General features: G+C 41.6%; 1 protein-coding gene across 2 annotated transcripts in view; it reads left to right on the forward strand.

Moving 5' to 3' along the window:
• SLC2A13 (solute carrier family 2 member 13) overlaps positions 1 to 25372 on the forward strand; it is a 79161-nt gene extending 53789 nt beyond the window's left edge. For both annotated transcript variants that reach the window (XM_087967799.1, XM_026677169.2), the window contains exons 7-10: positions 2151 to 2276; positions 18095 to 18216; positions 19884 to 20036; positions 22038 to 25372. In XM_087967799.1, coding sequence (XP_087823925.1) covers positions 2151 to 2276; positions 18095 to 18216; positions 19884 to 20036; positions 22038 to 22264 — 628 coding nt within the window. In that variant the 3' untranslated portion in view covers positions 22265 to 25372. The remainder of the gene's footprint in view (positions 1 to 2150; positions 2277 to 18094; positions 18217 to 19883; positions 20037 to 22037) is intronic.
• The last annotated feature ends 553 nt before the right edge of the window (positions 25373 to 25925 follow it).

Genomic DNA, 25925 nt, shown 5'->3' on the forward strand with positions numbered 1-25925 from the left:
TATACAGTATTTATTTGCCCATCATATTTAACGTTGAATAATTCCAAATTTCTTCTCTCTCTCTCTCTCTCTCTCTCTCTCTCTCTCTCTCTCTCTCTCTCTCTCTCTCTCTCTCTCTCCCCTCTCTCTCTCCCCCCTCTCCCCCTCTCTCTCTTTCTCCATTCTTAATTGTCCAACTAATTCTGTATAATTCAGAAATTATTATCTTTAATTGGATCTGCGTCCATTATACACTGCTCAAAAAAATAAAGGGAACACTTAAACAACACAATGTAACTCCAAGTCAATCACACTTCTGTGAAATCAAACTGTCCACTTAGGTAGCAACACTGATTGACAATCAATTTCACCTGCTGTTGTGCAAATGGAATAGACAACAGGTGGAAAGCAGAGGCAGTTAGCAAGACATCCCCAATAACGGAGTGGTTCTGCAGGTGGTGACCACAGACCACTTCTCAGTTCCTATTCTTTCTGGCTGATGGTTTGGTCACTTTTGAATGCTGGCGGTGCTTTCACTCTAGTGGTAGCATGAGACGGAGTCTACAACCCACACAAGTGACTCAGGTAGTGCAGCTCATCCAGGGTGGCACATCAATGCGAGCTGTAGCAAGAAGGTTTGTCAGCGTAGTGTCCAGAGCATGGAGGCGCTACCAGGAGACAGGTCAGTATACCAGGAGACGTGGAGGAGGCTGTAGGAGGGCAACAACCCAGCATCAGGACTGCTACCTCCGCCTTTGTGCAAGGGGGGACAGGAGGAGCCCTGCCAGAGCCCTGCAAAATGACCTCCAGCAGGCCACAAATGTGCATGTGGCTGCTCAAACGGTCAGAAACAGACTCCATGAGGGTGGTATGAGGACCCGACATCTACAGGTGGGGATTGTGCTTACAGCCCAACACCGTTCAGGATGTTTGGCATTTGCCAGAGAACACCAAGATTGGCAAATTCGCCACTGGCGCCCTGTGCTCTTCACAGATGAAAGCAGGTTCACACTGAGCACATGTGACAGATGTGACAGGGTCTGGAGACGCCATGGAGAACGTTCTGCTGCCTGCAACATCCTCCAGCATGACCGGTTTGGCAGTGGGTCAGTAATGGTGTGGGGTGGCATTTCTTTAGGGGGCCGCACAGTCCTCCATGTGCTCGCCAGAGGTAGCCTGACTGCCATTAGGTACTGAGATGAGATCTTCAGACCCCTTGTGAGACCATATGCTGGTGTGGTTGGCCCTGGGTTCCTCCTAATGCATGACAATGCTAAACCTCATATGGCTGGAGTGTGTCAGCAGTTCCTGTTCAGACGAAAGCATTGATGCTATGGACTGGCCCGCCCATTCCCCAGACCTGAATCCAATTGAGCACATCTGGGTCATCATGTCTTGCTCCATCCACCAACGCCACGTTGCACCACAGACTGTCCAGGAATTGGGGGGTGCTTTAGTCCAGGTGCGGGAGGAGATCCGTCAGGAGACCATCCGCCACCTCATCAGGAGCATGCCCAGGTGTTGTAGGGGGGTCATACAAGCACGTGGAGGCCACACACACTACTGAGTCTCATTTTGACTTGTTTTAAGGACATTACATCAAAGTTGGATCAGCCTGTTGTGTTTTTTTCCATTTTAATTTTGAGTTTAACTCCAAATCCAGACCTCCATGGGTTGCTAAATTTGATTTCCATTGATAATTTTTGTGTGATTTTGTTGTCAGCACATTCAACTATGTAATGAACAAAGTATTTAATAATAATATTTCATTCATTCAGATCTAGGATGTCTTATTTTTGTGTTCCCTTTATTTTTTTGAGCAGTGTAGTTTCAATGTCTTTTTTTCTTCTTTGCTATCATTTTTAATAAATTAAAAGAAATAGCAAGAGTAATACCAAAATAGCTCGCGCAGGAGGTTGGGCTAGAAGACCTCCCAGGTCCCTTCTAGTTCTATTCTGATTGATTGATTCATTGAAATTATAGAAATATTCTCCATATGACAAAAATTACTTGAGTTATAACTTTGGCCAAAGTGAAGTGAGGTCATTGATGACTCTTTAAGATTCTGGCTTGTCCTTTTGAGAAACCAGCTAACTCCCATTCTTACTTAATTAACACTTTTCTTTTAAAAGGCTGGCTTATTCTGATGAGTTTTCCTTCTTCCGTTTCAGCAATTGTAACGGCTGCATGCTGGATCCAATGTGTGGGTTTTGCTACAAACTGAACAAGTCAAGTGTCATTGAATCGTCCTGTGTTCTGGTTAGCAAGAAATCGACAATGGAAGCCGCTTGGGGCAGGTAAGTTATTTTTGTGTGGCTTAATTTTGTAAGAAATGCATCCATCGGTGTTCATCTGGCTAGCTTCCTGTGAGGGAGTTGAGGGCTATTTGGAAACTGAAACACTATTTGCTGTGTGAGCAAGGAGATAGCAAGGGCATGGCTTATCTCAACTGTTCTGCCCTAAAGCTGCTTGCTGCTGTGAAAGTAAAACTGAAACTCATCTCCTCTGTTTATGTTTTGCATTTGGAACAGATGTTTTTTCAGGTGGGGAGGGGGAGTAGAACTCCTTAGCATCAGAGCGTGTTAATAATAATAATATATGAAATGCTAATGCTCTGATGGTCATTTGGAAAAATCCTTTCTTAGTGAGCCCCTAGAAGCCAAGAGGAACATACGTGCCAAATTTCACACCTGTAGGCTTTACGGTTCTGGAGATTTTGTGATGATGTGTGAATGGTATTTCGCTTTTATATATATATAAAGAAGATATAACTGCTTTTATGTTTGACTCTTTTAATATTTATATGAATTAATCAGACATCTCAAAGGCTGATGTATGATTAATGCAGGCGTGTTATACAGTAACGGCACCGAAAGCAGCCTTTGCACATGGCAATCTTGTGACTTGCCAACTTATTTGATGATGTCTTGACTTTTAGTGTGTTTCCTCTTTATTGCTAATTACCCACACTGGGGATAGATGGACAGATAATTTTTTTTTAATTACCTTTGACGTTGAAGTCATGCAAGAGTAACAAAATTCAGAGAAGACTTCCTTTTCAATCGAAGATATATTTTACAATGTTTAGTGCTGCTATTTAAAGAACTCTTTCATCAATACAAAGTCTGTTTGCTGCAGGTACAGGAAACTCCAGCATTGTTATTATGTTAAAAGGTGATCGATTGTTTTAATTTTATTACTGAGTTATTGTTTCTGGTGACTGTGATTCTATATCATCTGTAGAGAAAAAAAAACCAGCATTAACATTTTTTTATATAAGACCAGGGGTGGGATTCAAATTTTTTAACAACCGGTTCTGTGGGCGTGGCTTAGTTGATGGGCATGGCTTGGTGGTCATGTTATTGGCTGGGTGTGGCCAACTCAATATCACTCACATCGAGGCATGCATCTCCTCGCCTGGCCTCTCACGACTGTCGGGATGCTGCAACAGTTGTAAGTGTGAAAAATGGACATAAGTCACTTTTTTCAGCGCCATTGTAACTTTGAATGGTCACTCCACACAAGCAAAGTACCAGCAAAGGAGAGGAAGAAAACTCCAAGGAAGTTCCTGAGACAGGAAGTGCTAGTCCTGCCAAGAATATAATAAGGGTTAACGGAGAGGCAGTTTCTGTAAGCAACACCAGAATATTTCCTTCCTGCCTTCCTTACAGGATTAGACCAGTAATTTCTTCTAACAACCGGTTCTACGAACTGCTTAGAATGTTAACAACCGGTTCTAGCGAATAGATGCGAACTGGTAGAATCCCACCCCTGTATAAAACTGCAGTTTGATATGTGCTCCTCCATGGTGCTCTTAGATTAAATTTTAAGGCAGGTTTTACTCAGATAGAGAGAAATAAATGCATTGCTTTAGCTATGCAGTACATATATATGCTGCACACAATCTCTCTTGTAATCTTGCTTAAATAAATCCTGACTGCTTCAATGCCACTTTTTTAGTGGGGGTTTTCATAGCAGTCATGACACTAGCATTCATTTGCTCAGAAGTAAATCTTCACAGTATTTATTTAATTATCTATCAAATTTATTATTGGAGTAGGGGTAAGAATAGAATAGAATAAGAAATAGAACAGAACAGAACAGAAAATGTGGAGTAGAATGGAATGGAATGGTGGAATAGAATAAGAAATAGAATAAGAAATAGAACAGAACATACAGAGCAGTACAGAAAATGTGGAGTGGAATGGAATGGAATAGAATAGAATAAGAAATAGAACCGAACAGAACAGAAAATTGGAATGGAATGGAATAGAATAGAATAGAAAATACGGTACAGAACAGAATGGAACATAAGGAACAGAACAGAAAATATGGAATGGAACAGAAAATATGGAATGGAATAGAATACAAAATATGGAATGGAACAGAAAAGAACAGAAAATATGGAATGAAACGGAGTGGAATGGAACAGAACCGAAAATGTGGAATGGAACAGAACAGAATAGAATAGAAAATGTGGAATAGAAAGGAATGGATCTCGTGATCCCCTTTTGCAACCTTCTGAGAAGCAAAATCAATGGGGAAGCCAGGTTCAAATGAACGACCGTGTTACTAATTTAACAACTGCAGTGACTCACTTAACAACTGTAGCCAGAACTGTAGCCAGTTTTGCCCCATAAAGTGGGGCAAAACCTCCCTTACCCACAGAAATGTCGGGCTCAATTGAGGTTGTAAGTCGAGGACCACCTGCATCCCTTTCTCTATTGCAGGACGCTTTGGTCATTCTTTTTGTATTTCTCATTTCAATCATTAAATAACCTTCGGGATGATTTTTTTTCCTCAGTCAGTCAGTCCTCGTTAGGGCCACACCAAAGAAGAAAGACTAGAATCTCTTGACGTGGTAGTGCAGAAGTTTTAATTAGATGCACAGGAAACGTTTGCTGAATGCAGGATAATTTTGATTATATGTTATTGAAAGCATTGCAATTTGCGAGTGTTTTTTTTTTTCTTCCCCCACATAGTGCTATTAAATATCCATAGCATTTTCAGCTGATTGTGAAGGAGAAACAAGGAGCTACAGTGCAAGCAATTAAACTTTTAATTTTTTTTAAAGGTATAATAGAATGCACACTGGAAGTCTTGTCATTGGTTCAACCACGTGAAAAGGTTATTTTTTGATGGGTCAAGGGTAGTATTTCATGTTTTCCATGAGATGTTAAAGAGTTTTAGTATTGTGTCAGAAGATGGTGAATAATTCATTTTGGAATCTAATAGCATTTTTCAAATTCTGGAGGTCGGTTCTGGTAGAAAGAAATTTCATTCTGTAATGGCTAATGGAAGAATTCTTCTTTTGTACCCAAGGCGAAAAAAAACTAAAGCTCAAGCATAGAAAAAAAAATGACAATAATATAGAATACAATTTAATTTTCGTTCTTTGGACTGGATACAATTTGAGATAAATTAAAAAAAAATCAGAGAAAAACATCTATGGAGATTCTCAATCATCCAGGACATGGTTGACCCGAAAGTTGTTGTTTTTTTTCCCCCCAAAGGCAACAGGTCTTTCTTGGTTTTTTTTTTTGAAAATGTTTTGCTTCTCAGCCAAGAACTGAAGACGCTTCTTAGAACACAGGATAAGAGAGTTTGAAGGGTACTCAGATGTCTTAGTCTAGTCCCAATTCGCTGCTAGAGGAGGAGTTCCTGGACCATTTTAGACAGATGGTTAGACAGTCTCTTTTTGAAAGCCTCCAGTGATGGAGCCACCCACAATTTAGAATAGAATAGAATAGAATAGGAATAGAATAGGAATAGAATAGGAATAGAAATAGAATGAAAAAGAAAAAATAAGTATAAGAATAGAAATGGAAATGAAAGGAATAGAATAGAACATAGAACAGAATATAGAATAGAATAGAATAGAATAGATATATAGAAGAGAAGAGAACATACTAGAGGTTTAGAAGAGAACAGAACAGTACAGAACAGTACAGAATAGAATATCAGAGTTGGAAGGGACCTTGGAGGTCTTCAACCCCCTGCTTAGGCAGGAAACCCTATATCATTTCAGACAAATGGTTGTCCAATCTCTTCTTAAAAACTTCCAGTGTTGGAGCCTTCACAACTTCTGAAGGCAAGTTGTTCCACTGATTAATTGCTCTCTCAGGAAATTTTTCCTTAGTTCTAAGTTCTAAGAGAATTGAATAGAATAGAATAGAGCAAAAGTATAGAATAAACCTATAGAGTAGAATAGAACAGAACAACAGAACAGAAAAATAGAGTAGAATAGAATAAAATAGAATAGAATAGAATAAAATAAAATAGAATAGAAAATAGAATAGAATAGAAAATAGAATAAAAAATAGAATAGAATGAAATAGAATAGAATAATAAGTACAAAATACAATACAATAGAAAATACAATAGAAAATAGAATAGAAAATAGAATAGAAAATAGAATAAAATAGAGTAGAATAGAATAGAACCATGATGGCGAACCTATGGCACGCATGCCGGAAGTGGCATGCAGAGCCATCTTTGCCAGCACGCGAGCCGTTGCCCCGGATCAGGTCCACTGTGCATGCGTGCGTGCCTCCTGCCAGCTAGCTGATTGTCAGGTATCTGCCACGCATACACAGAGGTGCATAGGGGGGTCATGGTACGCAGGAGGTGGGGGGTGTCGCGTGCATTATGGGTGCAGGCATGCGCGTGTGCGTGCACACACACTTTTGGCACACGATGGTGGAAAGGTTAGCCATCACTTTATTGTCATTTTAAATGTACATCAATCAGCATAGATTAAAATGAAATTTCCTTGAATTCAGCTCTCAAAAGATCACTCTTATGCACATACCACATACGCACACACATAGATGACCCAGAGAAACATCCCAGTCTAGTTCGAATGTACACATATATCTGGGGAAAGAATCCCGGAAATTTACAAGATACCTACCTTGGCCTATGGAACCAAGCTGTTCCAGCATCTAGTAATTCTTCTACAGATACTTCGAAACCTCCTCCCAGAGGGGAGCAGCAGAAGGTGCGAAGAAGGATCATAAGCCACCTTTTCCAGGGCTGTTGTAACTTTAAACAGTTGCTAAACGAACGTTTGTAAGTCGAGAACTACCCTAACTAACCATTTATATATTTATATTTATATATATATTTATATATATATATATTTATATATACACACACACACATATATATATATATATATACATACATATATATATATATACACACACACACACATACACATACATATATACCTATATACATATATACATATATACATATATACATATATACATATACACACACACACACACACACATATATATGCACACACACACACAGACACACACACACAGAGACAGACAGACAGACACACACACATACATAGATACACACACACACACACACACACATATACATATGGTATTTAGCTTTGTTCGGGTATTTTCCCACGTCATTATAGTTGTGCTTTTAAAGTTGTAGCAACATTTCGGCAGAATCTCATCTGCCATCATCAGGCTTCTGTATTGTGTTCGTCTGTGAGTCAGACTTTCACAGCCATTTCTGTTTTAAATTTGGGGCTAGCCTACTGCTGTGCCAGAATGGTTTTTTCTTCATCCTGATTGGGTGGGAGTCTTGGTCTGTGTTTATTGGTCTTGGAGTTTGCTGTGTTCTGCTTGATTGGTGTTTCTAATATCTTCTGTCTGTTTTGTGGCTTTTTTTTGTCTTGATTGGCTGGCAACATTGTCTTTCCTGTATTGGAGGCTTTTAGTGCGGCTTGGCTTTGAGTCAGACTCCAACCGTCGTAAATAAAAGCCAGTGGCCAAGTGTCCAAATTTTGATCACGTGACCATAGGGATTCTACAGTGGTCGTAAGTGTGGGGAAAATGGTCACAACTCACTTTTTTCAGTGCTTGTTGCGACTGAACGGTCACTAAAACTGTTGTAAGTCAAAGATTACCTGCATAGTGCCGGTGATCCTTGACTTACAACAGTTCGTTTCGTGACCGTTCCAAGTTGCAACATCACTTGAAAAAAAGACGGCCATTTTTCCTCCTTAACGACCATGGCGGTATCCTCAAGGTTACCTGATTAAAATCAAGACACTTGGCCTCTAACTCATATTTATGATGGATGCATATTTATGACAGACACGCCTTTGGGGCTCAGTTGTCGGAAGTCGGAGGAGCTGCCTGTACATGAGTAAATGTGCCTCTGTGTCTAAGCAGCTATAAGTTGGCTAAATAGAATTCTGGGGAAATCAAACAGGTGGAAAAAAAGTCATTTATTTTTGTTGCCTTACATGGAATTACATTCCTAGCTTCGGTGGGCCTAAGAAGCCCTTCAATCTTAGCTAGATTTTAGGCGATAAAAAGGGGGTTAAAAACCTTGGTTTATGGGATGCTATTTTTATTTGCGGGGCCTATCCACCCTTTCCGCGCTGCTGTCGGATCAATTTGAGATAAGTGCACTGAAAGCTAAACAGTTCACTGGTTAGTACGAAGCAAACTTCACATCGATAAAGCAAAGCTAATGAAAATGACACCATTGTGACCGCAGTCACACTTCCATTGCCTAGCAATGGAACACACCTGTAAGTGGATCATAATCTTCCAAACAGACAGGAAGCAGCAGGTGAAGCTAGGCAGAATCACATCTGATACCTGTAGAATTAGCACAGGGCCCCCCCGAAGGCTGTGTGCTTTCTCCACTTCTTCCTCTGTGATGACCCGGGGCGTGGCACAAAAGTCACAAAGTCACAAAAGTAGGTAAGGTCCCTTTCATTCCTCCAACTTGGCCCCCAATGTCCCGTTATATTGACTGGAGAAAAATCTCTCCCAAGAACAGTCTTTCAAGGGAAGAAATTCAATCCGAACCGAACGTACATATAGATTATAAATAAAAACCAACACAAACCACGCTGCAGCAATTAACGAGACAGGGCAGGATAAGGAATTGCAGACTTCAGAAGACAACGAAACACACACAGTTGGGAGGACGCCAGAACCCAGATAAGACTTGACAAACAAAGATAATTCATGCTTTGCTTCCAGCAAGGTGCTGTGCTCAAATGCCCTTTTTAAATCCTGTTTTCCCAGCTGCAGCTAATGAAGGGAATCAGGGCCCTTTTCTCCCCCGTAACACACATTGCTCCCTTCTCCATTCCTCCCTGCGTACCCTAGGATGAAGAGGGGTTGGGCCTGGGTCTTCCTCTGAATGCCCAGCTGGACTGTGCCCTTCCCCAGTTTCTTCCACAGCTACTGGAGCCACACTCCCCCTCCCTGTCAGCTCCTCAATCTCCCCCTCAGAATCAGACTCCAACAGGGGCATGACACCCTCTATACCAATCACTGCATCTCAAACAATCCATCTGTTAAAGTTCTGAAGTTTGCAGATGACACAACAGTGATTGATCTCATTCGAGACAACGAATCCGCATACAGACGGGAGGTTGTACAAGTTGCCTCGTGGTGTAACTGGAACAATCTGGAACTGAACACACTCAAAACCGTAGAAATGGTGGTAGACTTTAGGAGAAACCCTCCCATACTACCACCTCTTACAATACTAGACAACACCGTATCAACAGTAGAGGCCTTCAAATTTCTAGGTTCTATCGTATCTCAAGACCTAAACTGGACACCTAACATCAAATGTCATCAAAAAAGCACAACAAAGAATGTTCTTTCTGCGCCAACTCAGAAATACAGCAAAATGTGAAAAATACTAGAATGTGTTTGTTTTTAAGATATATAAATATACTAGCTTGATACCTCTGCTTCTCTACGAAACTATGTGGTCGGGCTTACTTTTTGGGGAGGAAAATAAGGGGGGGAAATTCTGCCTCTGCCTACCAGCATCCATCAGTATTCATCTTGACTAGCGTCCTGTCAGTGTGTGAAAGAGTTGAGGGCTGTTTGGAAAGTGAAACAGTAATTGCTGTGTGAGCAAGAAGGAGACAACAAGGAGCCTGGGCGTGGCTTAGCTCAACTGATCTGTACTAAATCTGCTTGCTGCTGTGAAACTGAAACTCCTCTGGTGTTTTGTATTTGGAAGAGATTTCTTTTCAGGTGGGGAGGGGGAGTAGAACTCCTTAGCATCAGAGCATGTTAATAATAATAATATAGGAAATACTAATGCTCTGATGGTCATTTTGAAAAATCCTTTCTTAGTGAGCACCTAGAAGCCAAGAGGAACATACATGCCAAATTTCAAGTTTGTAGGCTTTACGGTTCTGGAGATTTTGTGCTAATGTGTGAATGGTATTTCACTTTTATATATATAGATTATTCCAAAATAATAATGAGATTCAGGTCAGCTTTTTCAACAGCTACACTGATTTAAAACTGAAACATCACCTTATTGACGATCTCCAGAGTTTTTGTTTTTTGTTTTTTTTAAATATAGGTTGGGAGGGAAATTGCTAAATTCTGACCTGTCCGTTTCTGACAGCTCTTAACAAATATGCTCAGAAGCTCTGAACTTTGGGAGAGATTGCAGCAGCAGTTAAAGAGGAGAAGCTAATTAAATGTGACAAGTTTGGAAAACAACTGCCTGCAATTTTGACTTTTTGATCCTGGGAGACAGGAAGCTGGGAATTGATCTTGGAAACAAGATCAGCAAAGCAATTAAGAACCTGAGAAGGATCGAGGCACCACTTTAAAGTTAGCGAACAGTTGCTGATGGGTTATTTTCTTTTTAAAAGCATCTTATTTTAGGGGCAATCCTTAGGGGAAATAGTTCAGGGAAAGAATTGCAACTCCCTTTTACCAACTTTCATTCACTTACACTGAGGGTTTTTTTTTGACAAGGAACTAAGAGACAGGAGAGCATTTTGTATTTTTCCATTTTAAATTTAGGTTGATTGCTGTGATCTAGAAAGCAAGACGTGAATGCCATTGAATGCCACCAACTCTGCCGGGGCAAGCCACTGTATGAATATGGAGAACAAGCCCCACCCTCACTAGTACAGATTTTTCCTATTTTTGTGTAATAAAATATCTGCCAGCAAACAGCCAAGCTCAGAGAGCACAAATGTTTCAGACTACGTGTTTCCTAAAATGTCTCTTGCACTTGCCACTCAATAGATGAGACAATAGCAATAGCACGTAGACTTATATACCACTTCACAGTGCTTTACAGCCCTCTTTAAGCGGTTTACAAATGTCAGCATAATGCCCTCAACAATCTGGGTCCTCATTTTACCGACCTCGGAAGGACGGAAGGCTGAGTCAACCTTGAGCTGGTGAGGATCGAATTGCTGGCAGTCGGCAGAATTAGCCTGCAATATGGCGTTCTAACTACTGTGCCACCAGGAAGGAGAATGAGAAAGGGAATAAGAGAAGGAGGGAATGAATGGAATGGAATGGAATGGAATGGAATGGAATGGAATGGAATGGAATGGAAGGGAAGGAAGGAAGGAAGGAAGGAAGGAAGGAAGGAAGGAAGGAAGGAAGGAAGGAAGGAAGGAAGGAAGGAAGGAAGGAAGGAAGGAAGGAAGGAAGGAAGGAAGGAAGGAAGGAAGGAAGGAAGGAAGGAAGGAAAGAAGGGCAATAGCTCTTATATACTGCTTTATGGTGCTTTCCAACTCTCTATAAGCGCTTTAGAGAGACAGCCTATTGCCCCCAACAATCTGGGCTCAGTTGCGTTTGTGAGTCAAGGACCACAGCTTAGACGGGTGATAGAAATAAATGCATCCTTGGGTTTTCTTCCAACTTTCTGTCATCCACAATTCATCATAATGGCCTCATTGAAGTTTCGATTTACATAAAGTCTTGGGTACACCAAGGCCTGCCCTTCGGAGGAATATTAATGTGGGATTTTACAAACACTTTCCGTTCACAAGTACCTCTGAGCTCTCTCGGGTACTGGCCAAGCTTCTGTAGATGGGATTTCGCTGGTTGCAGCGTGTCCCACGGCTCTTTCCTCGTTACAATATTTAACACTGTTGTATATAGGTTTGATTTTCTGTCTAAATTTATTTCCCAGCTGCCTGGTATTGCTACTTGCATAGCATATCTCTGGCCTTGGGAGCCAACTTGCACCCCTCGAAATCATCAAACGACCGACACTATACCAACATGGGATCATATTCAAATTCAGAGCTTAAGGGGGGGGGATAATATTTTTATATGCAGGCATATATTAACTCTACAAAGGCCAAACAGAACAGAATGTGTGTGTGTGTGTGTGTGTGTGTGTGTATCAGGGTTAACCCTGCGTGCAAAACATTCAGAAAAGCAGAGTAATGGAATAACAGAGATGGAAGGGAGCTTTGAGGTCTTCTAGTCCAATCCCCTTCTCAAGCAGGAGCCCCCACTGTAATAAGGCTCTGAAAAAATCTTCATGTTTAGACAAATGGCTGTCTAGCCTCTCCTTAAAAGCTTCTGGTGTTGGAGTATTCATAATTTCTGGAGATAAGTTGTTCCACTGATTAATTGTTCTTGTCAGGAATTTCCTCCTTCATTTTGGGTTGCTTCTCTCCTTGGTTAGTTTCCACCCATGGTTTCTTCTTCTGCCTTCAGGTGCTTTGGAGAATAGCTTGACTCCCTCTTCTTTGGGGCAACCCCTGAGATATTGGAACACTGCTATCATGTCTCCCCTAGTCCTTCTTTTCCTCAAACTAGACATACCCAGTTCCTGCAACCGTTCTTTATATATGTTTTAGCCTCCAGTCCCCTAATCATCTTGGTTGCTGTTCTCTGCGCTCTTTCCAGAGTCTCCACATCTTTTTTACATCGTGGCGACCAAAACTGGATGCAGGATTCCAAGTGTGGCCTTATCAAGGCCTTATAAAGTGGTATTAACACTTCACGTGATCTTGATTCTATCCCTCTGCTGATGCAACCTAGTTTACACGCAGAACTTTATTCCAGATAACGAAATAACAGAGTAACAGAGTAGGAATGGACTTTGGAGGTTTTTTGATCCAACCCTATACCATTTCAGACAAACAGCTGTCCAGCCTCTTCTTCAAACCCTTCACAGAATCTGGAAGTAAGCTGGTTTATTTGTTCTCAACTGTCAGGAAATTTCTCCTTACTTCTAGCTTGGTTCTCTCCTTGTGATTAGTTTCTGTCTGTTGCTTCTTGCTCTTGTCTTCAGGTGCTTTGGCAAAAGAATAACAGAGTTGGAAGGGACCTTGGAGGTCTTCTAGTCCAGCTCTCTGCTCAAGCAGGAGACCCTATACCATTCCAGACATGTGGTTGTCCAATCTCTTCTTTAAACCTCCAGTGTTGGAGCATTCACCACTTCTGGTTGCTTCTCTCCTTGATTAGTTTCCATCCATTGCTTATTGTCCTGCCCTTCAGGAGCTTTGGCAGAAGAATAAAAGAATAACAAAAGTTGGAAGGGACCTTAGAGGTCTTCTAATCCAACCCCCCTGCTCAAGCTGGAAACCCTATACCAGGGGTTTCCAACCTTTTGGAGCTCAGGGACCACCAAACTCATAATTTTAAATCCTGGGGACCACTAATATGACTTTTGACTGATGGTGGCTTTCTGATGTTGGGGGGAGAGAGAGAGAGAAAGAGAGGGGGGGGGAGGGAGGGAGAGAGAGAGAGAGAGAATCTCTCTCTCTCACACACACACACATATACACAAACACAGAGGCAGGGGTGGGATTCAAATCTCTTAACCGGTTCTGTGGCCGTGGCCTAATTTGTGGGTGTGGCCTGGTGGTCATTTGACTTCGCTGGGCATGGCTTGTATGTAAATATTATAAATATTTATATAAATATTGAATTTTTTAAATAAAAAAATAGAGCAACTTTTACCCAAAATCAGGCAAAGCTGGCAGGCAGATTGAGTTGCTCACAGAATCACAGATTCACTTAGAGATCTGTGTTTCTGCCATCGGCTACCTGAGTCTGTACTGCTTCAGTCCTAAGGAAGGTTCAGCTCTGCTTAAAAGCAGAGCCGAAGATCTAAAGATTAGCTAGAAAGTAAGAAATCCAACGATTTCCTTCTTTCTAGCTAATCCAAATCTTCCGGCACAGCAGAACAGCTGATAGTCGGGTGGGGGGGAGGAAAAATAGCAACTTAGTAGGCAAGGTTGCCAGGTAAAGAGTGAGTGGGCAGGGAGGGTTCCCGCGGGCCATGTGGGTGGCATAGCCTTGTATTCCCACGCAGCCTGGATTAATTGCTTTGGGGGGTGCTCTGGGGATGACATTTCTCTGCGGACCACCAGTGGGCCATGGCCACTGATTGGCAACCACTGCCCTATACCATCCATTTCAGACAAATGGCTGTCCCATCTCTTCTTAAAAACCTCCAGTGATGGAGCCCCCACAACTTCTGGTGGCAAGCAGTTCCACCAGTTAATTGTCCATTAGGAAGTTCCTCCTTAATTCCAGGTTGCTTCTCTCCTTGATTAGTTTCCATCCATTGTTACTTGTCCTGCTTTCTGATGCTTTTTATATTAATTTACTAGGTCATTTAATGATATTTTTATATTAGCTATAAACTGAGCAAGTCATTTAGTAGCAGTAAACCCATTAGGAAGTTTCTCCTTAATTCCAGGTTGCTTCTCTCCTTGATCCGTTTCCAGCCATTGTTTCCTCAGGGGCTTTGGAGAATAAGTTGAACCCCCCACCTCCTCTTGTGTGTGGCAGCCCGGCATCTTCACAAGTTCTGGACTTACTGTGTGAATGCGTTTCACACACAGTGTCCATTTTAATGAGGAATATTTGTTTAGTTCAGCTGTTCAGTGCCTCGATTCCCTACGGGAACTGCAAGATGATAAACCGAGGAGCAATAAAAAAAAAATCTGCTATGTTCCCAAGAAAACATTAAAAGAGTGGGCAGCTGAAGGCACTTTCCAAAATGTACTAGGCCAATTATAGTATTCTTTTTGCTTCTTTCAAGATACTTGAGGAGGGATAATCAGCCTGCATTCATCACTCCGCACCTGTGGGGAAAAAAAATAAATTCTAAAAAGCAATCCTGAATTTAACTCTTACGCCGCAAAGTTGCTGTCCCATTGTCCGCATTTTAATTTTTACGTCAAGGTGAAAATTTGGCTTTCCATGATGATCAAGGGAAGGAACTGGGCCTTTTTAAAATGCGCTGCTATTTGTGGAAGTTTACAACAATGTCTATAGTGGGTGTCTGTTCTGACCCAAACCTTGGTCCAAGGAAACAAACACGAAACAGAGGTAACAGCAAAATCTTTGAATGATTCTTTATGAATTCTGTTCCTTCATGGGTAAAAGGCTGTTTCAAATTAATTGTCTCTGATAAGAATGAGCCTTGCCAAGGTGGTGCAAGGCTGCCAAGAACACGAGATAAAGTTGCCAAGAAATATTTCAAACACAAAGAGTCTCCAAACACCAACTAAGAGAGTCCAAGCGTTCACAAGGCTTGAGTGCAAAAACTTCTTTGCTTCCTGCAAAGCACTCCAGTCTCTCAGCTGACTTTTATCTCTTAAGGGAGGGGCCATTACCTTGTAGCCTTACTCCCGAGTCGCCCATGCTGCTGCAGCTTCTCCTTCCTTCGAGCAGCCCTGAGTGTATGCACACTGGGCACAGGCTCCTCGGGGACCTCTTCATCGCTGCTGCCAGCCTCCACAATCTCCGAAGGCAACATTCCACTCCCTGATGGTCCTGGCCCCATCCCTGCATCACACGCAGGCCCCTCATCTGAATCCTCGCTCTCCGAGACCTTAGCCGTCCGCACCTGCTGCCGGCGAACCACAACAGTGTCAGCAATCCACAGCTCTGGAGCCTCATGCGGCTCTTTGGACCCTCTGCTCTGGCTCCCTGTTGGGTGATCCCACTACTGGCTGGCCACGTCCCTCACCCTCCCCTCTCCATCACTCCTTGCCTAGCCTGAGAAGGTAAAACACAAAAAAAACAGAAATGGGAGGGAGGGAGGGGGAGAGAAACCCATTTCCCACAGAAAACACTGGGAGCCACAAAACATGGGTAGGCACGGCGGGGTTGGGTGGGTCATATGACTGGGTGGGGAGTGACGTTGAGTTGGCCATGCCCACCTGGGTTTTGTGGCTCCCAGTGTTTTCTGTGGAAAACGGGTCCAAATGGCTCTTTGAGTGTTTAAGGTTGCAGGCCTCTGATCTATAGGATACAGCCATCAATGGCAAAGAATAACAGAGCTGAAAGGGAGCTTGGAGGTCTTCTAGTCCAACCCCTGTTCAAGCAGGAGACCCGATACCAGTGGTGGCTAACCTTTTTGGACTCCTGTGCCAAAAATTGTGTGCGTGCTCACATGCCAGCACCCAGAAGGCAATGCGTGCGCCGCCACGCCCTCTGTGCATGTGCGCGCAATCCCCCCACCCCCCCTTACCTGCACTGCGCCTCACAGCTGATTTTTGGCTGGTTTGAGGCCTTTTCTGGCCTCCCAGAGGCTTGAAAAAAACCTCTGCAGGCCAAATAGGCCCATTTCGTCACTTCCTGTAATACCGGAAGTGACGAAATGGGCCTATTCGGCCTTCAGAGGCTTTTTCAAGCCTCTGGGAGGCCAGAAAAGGCCTCAAACCAGCCAAAAATCAGCTGTGAGGCACACGCATTGCACAAATGGCACAAATGGCTCTGCGTGCCAGCTGTGGCATACGTGCCATAGATTCGCCATCACGGCCCTATACCATTTCAGGGAGATAACTCTTCTTAATCTCTTCTTAAAAGCTTCCAGCGATGGAGCGTCCACAACTTCTGGAGGGAAGTTGTTTTCTTTCTTTCTCTTCATCCCTTCCTTCATCTTTCTTTCTGCTTTCTTTCTTTCTCTTCCTTCCTTTCCTTTCTTTCTTTTTCTTCCTCCCTCCCTCCCTCCCTCCCTTCTTTCCTCCCTCCCTCTTTCTTTCTTTCTTTCTTTCTTTCTTTCTTCTTTCCTTCCTTCCTTCCCTCCTTTCTTTCTTTCATTTTTCTTTCTGCCTTCCTTCCATCCTTGTTCCACTGATTAATTGTTTTAATTAACAATTAATTTCTCCTTTAGTTTCCATCCGTTGCTTCTTGTCCTGCCCTTCTGGTGCTTTGGAGAATAGTCCCCCAGCAGCCCCTTCGAAGTTGGAAGAGTTACAATCCCAAATTGTTGATCCCAGAAGAATTACATTTGCCTTCGGTTCTTCGATTTAAATTGGTTGCAGAATTCAGAAATGCCTCCCTATCAATTGAAAAAGAAAATAAACATCACTTTAACAACAACATAATTGCCTTTGGAATTAAGTACTGGGAATAATGATTTTTAACTGCCTCAGTAATTTCATAATAAAAGTATATTTCTGATATTGTTCCAGAGATTTTACACTGAACATGCCCAATGATCCATTATCTACTTGTAAAGAGAAACTATTCATATTTCTTTCAGGACAAGAGTTAGGTTTAATAATCATGAATTGAGTCTGTTCTAATTTTGTGTTCTTGCAAATGAGTGTTACATTTATATTCAAATATTTCTGTCTTTCTTCTTTCCTTCCCTTCTTCCTTTCTTTCATTTTTCTTTTTGCCTTCCATCCTCCCTTCCTTCCATCCCTCTTTCTTTCTCCTTTCTTTCTTTCTCTTCTTCCCTTCCTTCATCTTTCTTTCTCTTCTTTTCTTTCTTTTTCTTCCTCCTTTCCTCCCTTCCTCCTCCTTCCCTCCCTTCCTCCTTCTTCCCTCCCTCTCTCTGTCTTTCTTTCTTCCTTCCCTTCTTCCCTTCTCATTTTTCTTTCTGCCTTCCTTCCATCCTCCCCTCTTTCTTTCTCCTTCCTTTCTTCCTTTCCTTCCTCTTTCTTTCCCTCCCTCCTTCCTTCCTCTTCCTTCCTTCCTTCCACCCTCCTCCCTTCCTCCATTCTTCCCTTTCCTTCCTCCTTTTCCTTTCTTTCTTTCTTTCTTCTTTCTTCTTTCTTTCTTTCTTTCTTTCTTTCTTCTTTCTGCCTTCCTTCCATCCTTCCCTCTTTCTTTCTCCTTCCTTTCTTCCTTTCCTTCCTCTTTCTTCCTCCCTCCCTCCTTCCTTCCTTCCTCTTCCTTCCTTCCTTCCTCCCTTCCTCCTTTCTTCCCTTTCCTTCCTCCTTTTCTTTCTTTCTTTCTTTCTTTCTTTCTTTCTTTCTTTCTTTCTTTCTTTCTTTCTTTCTTTCTTTCTTTCTTTCTTTCTTTCTTTCTTTCTTTCTTTCTTTCTTTCTTTCTTTCTTTCATCCATCTTGCAGATGCTCCAATGAAACCAAACTCAAAACTGAAGACCTCTTTTGGGCTTACAACTTCTGTCCAACGCCCTATTCATGGACCGCGCTGCTGGGACTCCTATTGTACCTGGTTTTCTTTGCTCCAGGTAAGCCAATTTGACGGACTTGACTTTCCTTAACCAAAAGAAATTGGCTGTTTATCAGCTGGGAAAACTCAGTAACCCTGGTGAAAAATCTTAAGATGTCTGTGATTTTTTAAAAAACTTTTCTGGGAAAATAAAATTGGAAGCACTGGTTGCCCTGCCTTTAATTTGAATACACTGTCTCCTTGTCCATCTAGAATTGTTATTTTATAGGGTAAGGAAGGAGATTCTGCTTTCAAGCCATGAGTGTAATCAATTCCAGGGTGGATAAAAACCAATGAATGAATAAAGAAAAAAAGTCATATATACTTTACTGTAGACTAAGAATCTTCCTTTCAACCCAACAGTAGACACAACAGCAGGGTTGGGGGGTGGAGGGGAGCTGCATTCATTTAATGACCATATGATTTGCTTAACAACTGTATTTGGGACTCAACTCTGGTCGCAAGTCGAGAACCACCGATATTAGGGTGAACATTCGTCACATCGTGCATTTATACAGAAGGCAAATATTAATTCGGAGCACCTTCTACCTATGATAATCATTTCTATCTTTCCATCTTGGTAGTGTCAACTAATAAAACATTTTCTATACACATTTTATAGTTGCCAACAGAAAGAAAGGGGGGAGTTTCAAAGAGCAGGCAACAGTGTGGAATCGAAAGCACATTACATTCATATTTTCTTCAAAGACTGATTAGATGACTGAAGCTTCTGCTGTGTAAAAAACTAACTGGAGAGCATGATTGATGACTCTTGGCTATGGACGTGTTTCGTTGGATGATACACCCAGAGGGGTGGGGGGAAAAGCAGGATAAAGGGTGACAGTGAATTACGTATCTCAGAGTTGGTTATGCGCAGGTTAGTGCTGGATGTAGAATGTTTACTTCAAATAAACCCTCTTTAGTTTTGGGAGTGTGGCTCGAGGCTCATGATTTAATTGGAGTAACTGCCAGAATCCTGACAGGTAGATCATTTAAAAATACTCTGTTAAAAGTTAAATGACTTTAAGTCAGATTCCACGTGGTATTCTTTTTCTCAATTACATTATAAATCATCTATTTATGCATGTGTGATATGTAGTAGTTAGGAGATTATTGTTATCAATGTAGAATGTGGTAATTAAAAAATGACTACACTATGGTAAATCTTCATAATGAATTAAAGGGAATATATTGAGGGAATGTATAAGGTAAATGGGTGGCAAGCTCGAATCGACAATTAAAGGGGACAACTTTTGAATTATCAGAATTAGGATGAAATCTAATGAACAATGAATGGAATAACTATGCAACAAAATTGCAAATGTGACAGATAAAAGTAAATATGAGTAATGAATATAGAAATGAAATAAGAATCTTAGATAACATTGTAAAACGACATGAGAATATTTTAAGAAAAATGAAATAAGATACGAACTGGAATTCAATAAAAAAAGTGTAATGAATATAATATTTGAGAATATTTAAAGGAAAATAGAATAAGAAATAATGTGATATGAAATTGAATATGAAAGATAAATATGTAACTAGGGTCATGTTTGTATTGAAATGTAAAAACCTGGAACCACACTGCTCGCCAAAAGAGATGTTTTTTAAAATATAAAAATAAAAAATGTATTAAAAAATTTAAATGACTGAAGCGGTTCTTTTTCAATTCCATATTGAAAGGAATGGGGCCGATGCCCTGGACCATCAATTCTGAAATTTATCCCCTTTGGGCGAGAAGTACAGGAAATGCATGTTCCTCCGGTGTCAACTGGATTTTCAACGTCTTGGTGTCATTGACCTTCTTGCACACAGCTGAATATCTGACCTATTATGGTAATATATTTTTTTAATTTTTTCCTCTTAAAACAAGACCCAGAACAATTTTGATTTTGGATTCGTTGGGGTTTTCTTTTCTCATTTTCAGCTATTTGGTTAGGCAACCAAAGTTGCTTTATTGTTTCAAAATGTTTCTAACACGTTTTAAAACGTTGTTCTGACCCAAACCCTTGTCCAATAAAACAAACACGAACCAAAGGGAACAGAAACCTTTTAATGATTCTTACGAATCCCCGGTTAAAAGGATGCGGCAAACTAATTAACTTTGATAAGCACAATCCTCACCAAAACTGTGCTAATCTGCCAAGAATCACAGATTAGAAATATTTCACAACACAAGAGTCTTCAAATACCAACTTAAGATACTGGAATGTCCATGAGGCTGAGTTTCAAAACCTCTTTGCTTCCTGCAAAGAACGTCTGATTCACAGCTGGCTTTTATCTTCTTGAAGGAGGGGCCATTACCTTGCAGCCTTACTCCCGAGTCACCCATGCTGTTGTAGCTGCTCTCTGCGCTCACACACACTTGGCACATGCTCCTCGGGAACCTCCTCATCGCTGCTGTCAGCCCCCACAATCTCTGAAGACTCTGAAACTCAGCCTCATGGACATTCCAGTATCTTAAGTTGGTATTCACTTCCTAATGGTCCTGGCCCCTCATTGTGAGTCCTCGCTCTCCTCAGCCCTCTGCACCTGCTGCCGGCTAACCACAATTGTTAATATTTTTTGCTATAATATATAGGTAGTGCTCAACTTAGAACCCGTTAATTTAGTGATGGTTCAGAGTTACAACAGCACTGAAATAAGTGATTTGTGATTTTTTTTTCACACTTAATGACTGTTGCAGCATCCCCATGGTTACATGATCAAAATTCAGACACTTGGCAACTGGTTCCTATTTATGACGGTTGCAACGTCTTCGGAGTGACGTGATCCCCTATTACAACCTTCTGACGAGGAAAGTCGGTGGGGAAGCGATATTCACTTAACAACCAGGTTACTAACTTATCAGCTGCAATGATTCACTTAACAAATGTGGCAAGAAAGGTTGTAAAATGGGGCAAAACTCAATGTCTGTTTCATGTAGCATCTGAAATTTTGCATCCAGTTGTCGCTATGAGCTGAAGATTACTTATATTCATCCATCCATTCATTTCATTTCTACACCCGCTCATCTCAGTCAATGATTCTGGGAAAAAGAAAAAGAAAGAGAGAGAGAAACAGAAAGAGAGAAAGGAAGAAAAAGAGAGAAAAGGAGGAGGGAGGGAGGGAGGGAAGGAGGGAAGAAAGAAGGGAAGGGAAGGGAAGGAGGGAAGGAAGGAAGGAATATATATATATTCTACATCCACCCATCTCAGTCAATGATTCTGGATGGCAGATGATAGATAGATAGATGGATGGATGGATAGATAGATAGATAGATAGATAGATAGATAGATAGATAGATGCCATCCAGAATCATTGAGATGTGTGGGTGTAAATACGCACATACACACACAATTGTAATCCGCTTAGAATCATTGACAGAGATGTGTAGGTATAGAACACACACACATACACACACACACACACTTATAAGTTGCTTAGAATCATTGACTGAGATGGGTGGATATAGAAATTGATTGAATAAATGAATGAATATTAGGCTTGTAGGGGTGTCCTTGACTTTATGTAATGCTTTGAACGAAACCACCTGTGTAATATTTTTGAAATATGGATCTTAAGAGAAGTCTTAGAACAGTGTTTCTCAACCTTTTCTTCACCGTGGACCCCTTCTAAATACCTTTTTGTGGCCAAGCACCCTGGCCACAGACCCCCCAAGACTTAAGATTTAATCATCACATTTCTTCAAGTCTTCACGGACTCCCCCCTTCCAGGGGATCCACGGACCACAGGTTGAGAACCACTGTCTGAAAAACTTTTCTTTAAAAACCCTACATATTAACTCTGTGTGGATTGACTTGTTTGTTTGCTTTTTTGTTTGTTTATTAACTCCAGGAGCCTTCTTTCTTTATGCTGGATTTGCTTTCGTGGGACTCATTTTTCTCTACAGCTGCCTTCCAGAGACCAAAGGCAAAAAACTGGAGGAAATTGAGTGCTTGTTTGAGACTTCGCTATGTACATGCGGCATTCCCAAATCGGAGGACGGGAGGTATATTGAGTACATCCGGGTGAAGGGAAGTAATTACCACCTTTCCGACAACGACGCCTCTGACGTGGAATAAATTTCGGCTGCCCATCGGTTAGATCTTTCGAAAGCCTTGGTTGAGGATGCTGAAGGAGCTGCTCTGAATGAGACCTCACTGGCCTGCTTCTGGTCTGCTTCTCCTTCCTACTGCCTCTGTGGAAATGGTTCCCTCTTTTTAAACCATGTCCTTGCGGGGGGGGTTAGAAATAAAATCCCACATCCTCTTACCCACTAGGTGATCGCCGAGAAGAATTGGCAAGAAGGAAAGAGCTTGCAGAGTGGAAGTGACTCTCTGAGGTCTTTAAGGGTTCCTGTTCTGGACGCTTGCTGAGCTCCTTGAAACTTCAGGATGAGAGTCGAGGGACGAGGTGGCGTCTTAGTTGACCAGCTCGAAAAATTAAAATGGTCAAAAAGAACAACGAAGTCAGAAACCAGGCGATTCATAAAAGCAGTTAACCTGAAAACCCGAGACTTGGGAACAAACGTAACCCCACCACTTAGGAGTAAAAGAGAAAGAGGGAAAGAATCAGGAGCTTTTTGGGTGGAAATTGTAAACTGATTGTAACGTTAATACTCCTCGTAAAAAGACAACTGACGTTGTGTGCAGAGAGAAAGCAGCTTGCTTTCCGTGGAGGCGCTTATCTTTAGAAATCATTCTTTCCCACCGACATTGCTTTGCACAAGGAACGGTCGGTTACTGCCAGTTCGGACTGGTTCTAGCGAACCAATAGTTCCGACCATCAGCTGGCCCTGCCCTATCCTGTCCTATATTTCCATCTTTCTCAGCTCAGCTGATTTGCGCGGCACAACAGATTCCCGCGCCTCAGCTGTTCTACTTACCGGGGCTGACCTAGAAGGTAAGCGAAGTGTGCGCTCACAGAACCGGTTGTTCAACCAGTTGCAGCCCACTACTGACAAGGAAAGCTGAGATCTTAGGATATTACCAGGCCCTTGGAGAAGATTTTGCTTCCTCTCGGGTGCCTTCCTAGTCTTTGATTGCCAGAAATTCTTCTTTTAAAAGTCCTGCAAATCTCAAAAGCCAATGTGAGAACCTCATCAGAATTACTTCCAAGCAAGCAATTTGGCTTTGAATTAACCAAATTGACTCAGTTTAGAGCGAAAGCATAGCGAGGGAACGGAGAAGGATGAACTGGAGTGCGATGGCTTTCATTGTTCTTAAGAAAGTTGAGATAGACTTTCTTGCATGGAGGCCCCCAAGATAATTTTGTTGTCAGATTCTTGCAGTTCAACTTTGCTGTCCATCCGAGTTTTCGGATTTTACGTGCGGTGATTTATTTTTTGCAGAACAAAAGGCATTTGTTCAACAGAATGCAGAATAACAGAGTTGGAAACCTTGCAACTCTTGTTATTCCGTTTCAACATTTGGACTTTTTTTTTTTTTTTTGAGCCTTCTGGAAATTCAGTCAAGGAGTTATTGGCTGAACTTTATTTTTTATCTTGCATTTTATTGTATCGAACACAAAACTATGGAAAATGAAAGGGCAGAGACATGCCTACCTATGATTCATAGTTCTTCTTGGATCAAAGCTAACTTCGATATTTCAGAATGCTTTTCCGTTCCAGTTCAAATATAGAGAGAGTGTTGCCTTAAAGTAATTAACCTCCCCATCTTTTATAAAGATCAGCTGCTGCTACGAACAGGAAGGATGAAAGCCCAAGCTCCGCCCCTTTGGCCTGGAGAAAAGAGCAGGGCTTGCATCCCAGTGCTTATCCCACTTGCCAGCTACTGTTATGGCCTGTCGGCTCCCAGCCCCTCCAGCAGCCAAATCAGAGGAGGAGTCGGTGTGGGAGTCAGGGTCAATATCAAGGCAACCAGAGAACTCCGAGGGGGAAGAGGGAATAGAGCTGGCAGAGAGAGAAAGAGAGACAGAGGCGGAGCTTGGGCAATCCATCAGCCCTCGGAGAGTCAATATCCCCTAGGTCTGGAGGTGGCTGATGAGGAAGAGAAGGAACAGCTGGGTCCAGAAGGCAGAGGAGAGGAGAGCAGTGGAAATCTATGGGCCGGTCCTTGGGACGGAAGAGCCACCACTGCTAGCAAAGCCCCACCCTGAGCTCTGGGGATAAAAGGCAGGGGGCGGAGATGAATAGATGTGGCAGACAACTATTCATTTCCCTGCCGGACAGACTTGTTACCCTGTGGTGAGAGAGAAACTTTTTGCCAGGGCTCCTTATAAAGGAATCTTTTCAGTTCACGTCAGAGGGTTAGTCATGTTTGGGGAGCTGGTTGAGAACAGCCACCTTCCTCCTACCTAAAGGACACCAGGTTTGCTTTTAGGATGAAACTGGTTTCTGCTTTCATGCCAGTCGCATTCTGACCTTTCGCGGCATCAACACGGAATTCGCCAACCCGGTGTTACAACTAAGTTAAGTCCAGTTACAAAAATGCTGCCCTTAAATATATGCCTTTTACTGGTTTCCCTGCCTAAAGCCTTAAACTGGGGGAGGAGAGAGTAGGACATCCGGCACGTGGGAAAACGGATCCATGGAAATCAGCCCCTTTGAAAGATTTCGGTGCAAAGCCAAATGCGATAATTCCATGTTCTTCTCTTCTGCTTCTTTTGGGACGTCGATAGTTCTTTTCTGCATGGCTTCCCCGGTTATTGAAATCGTGAAATATTGTCAGAAAGCCGCATGCTGCGCTTTGCAAATTACGTTCCTGTTTATGTTGACTTTCTTGTTTTTCTAGACTCTGTTGAAGCTCCTGTGCGTCGAAAAGTATTAATGATTGTTTTAATTTTTCTGGCCTTCGTTTCAAGTCATGCATCCTTTGAAAGCTTATTGTCTCCTTATGAATTTTTTTTTTTAAAGTCTGATGCCTCCCTTATCCTCCCCCTGTTAGAAGTTGAAAACAAGTATATTTCAACTCACTAACAAAGAGCACAAGGTCCATTGCCCCCTTATTCTAACCAGGATCCCTGGGGGAACATCTTCCTTTCAATATTGCTTTATCGTTTAACCCTGCCTTAGTCCTTTATGCTAAGAATTATCCTTCGTAACCAGAGTTATTTATAAATGAATACTTAAATAAATGAAATGAATACTTGAAATAAGCCCTATACAAATTGGGTGTTTTATTTTTGGAATCTATGTTTATACACGAATGAATAAAGGTGGAATACTTCTATTTAGCAAGGATTTTCTTTATATTTTGCATGCAGTACTTTTAAGTTGAAGAAAGCTACACGTTACAGATCTCAGATTCTAAATAGAGTAGACTTAAAAGAGTATATTGAATTAATTTTGTAGACCAAAAATGTTTATTTTTAATAACGTTACGAACAAGCTGAAGCACAACAATTCTAATGTTTAATTATTTTTAGAAGTCTGTTGGATTTAGAAGTCCGTTTTTAAAAGACACAATAGCATTAAGTGATGTGCTAGTAGAGAACATCTAAATATTTCTGCTGCTGCTTCTATTTATCATTTGTCTCGATCTATCAAATACAATCTACTAATGGGAAGATCTGCTTGATGAATAAAATTCTTAAATCGCCCGCAGGCATCATATTCACCTTTATCTATACAGGACCAGATATTGTTATATCCAGAATGTAACAGAGGTTAAATGAACTCCAAATTAGATAGTTGAATTCTATACTCTTCCATTTAATTTATCAAAATCCTTCAATTTGTTTCAACGTTCCAACAGCTTTTTTGAATGGCCCTGTGCATTATTT

The sequence above is a fragment of the Notechis scutatus genome, chromosome 6 (genome assembly GCF_049901735.1).
Source record: "Notechis scutatus isolate UNSWTSFEM ecotype Mainland chromosome 6, rNotScu1.2, whole genome shotgun sequence".
In the NCBI taxonomy this organism is placed as follows: domain Eukaryota; kingdom Metazoa; phylum Chordata; class Lepidosauria; order Squamata; family Elapidae; genus Notechis; species Notechis scutatus.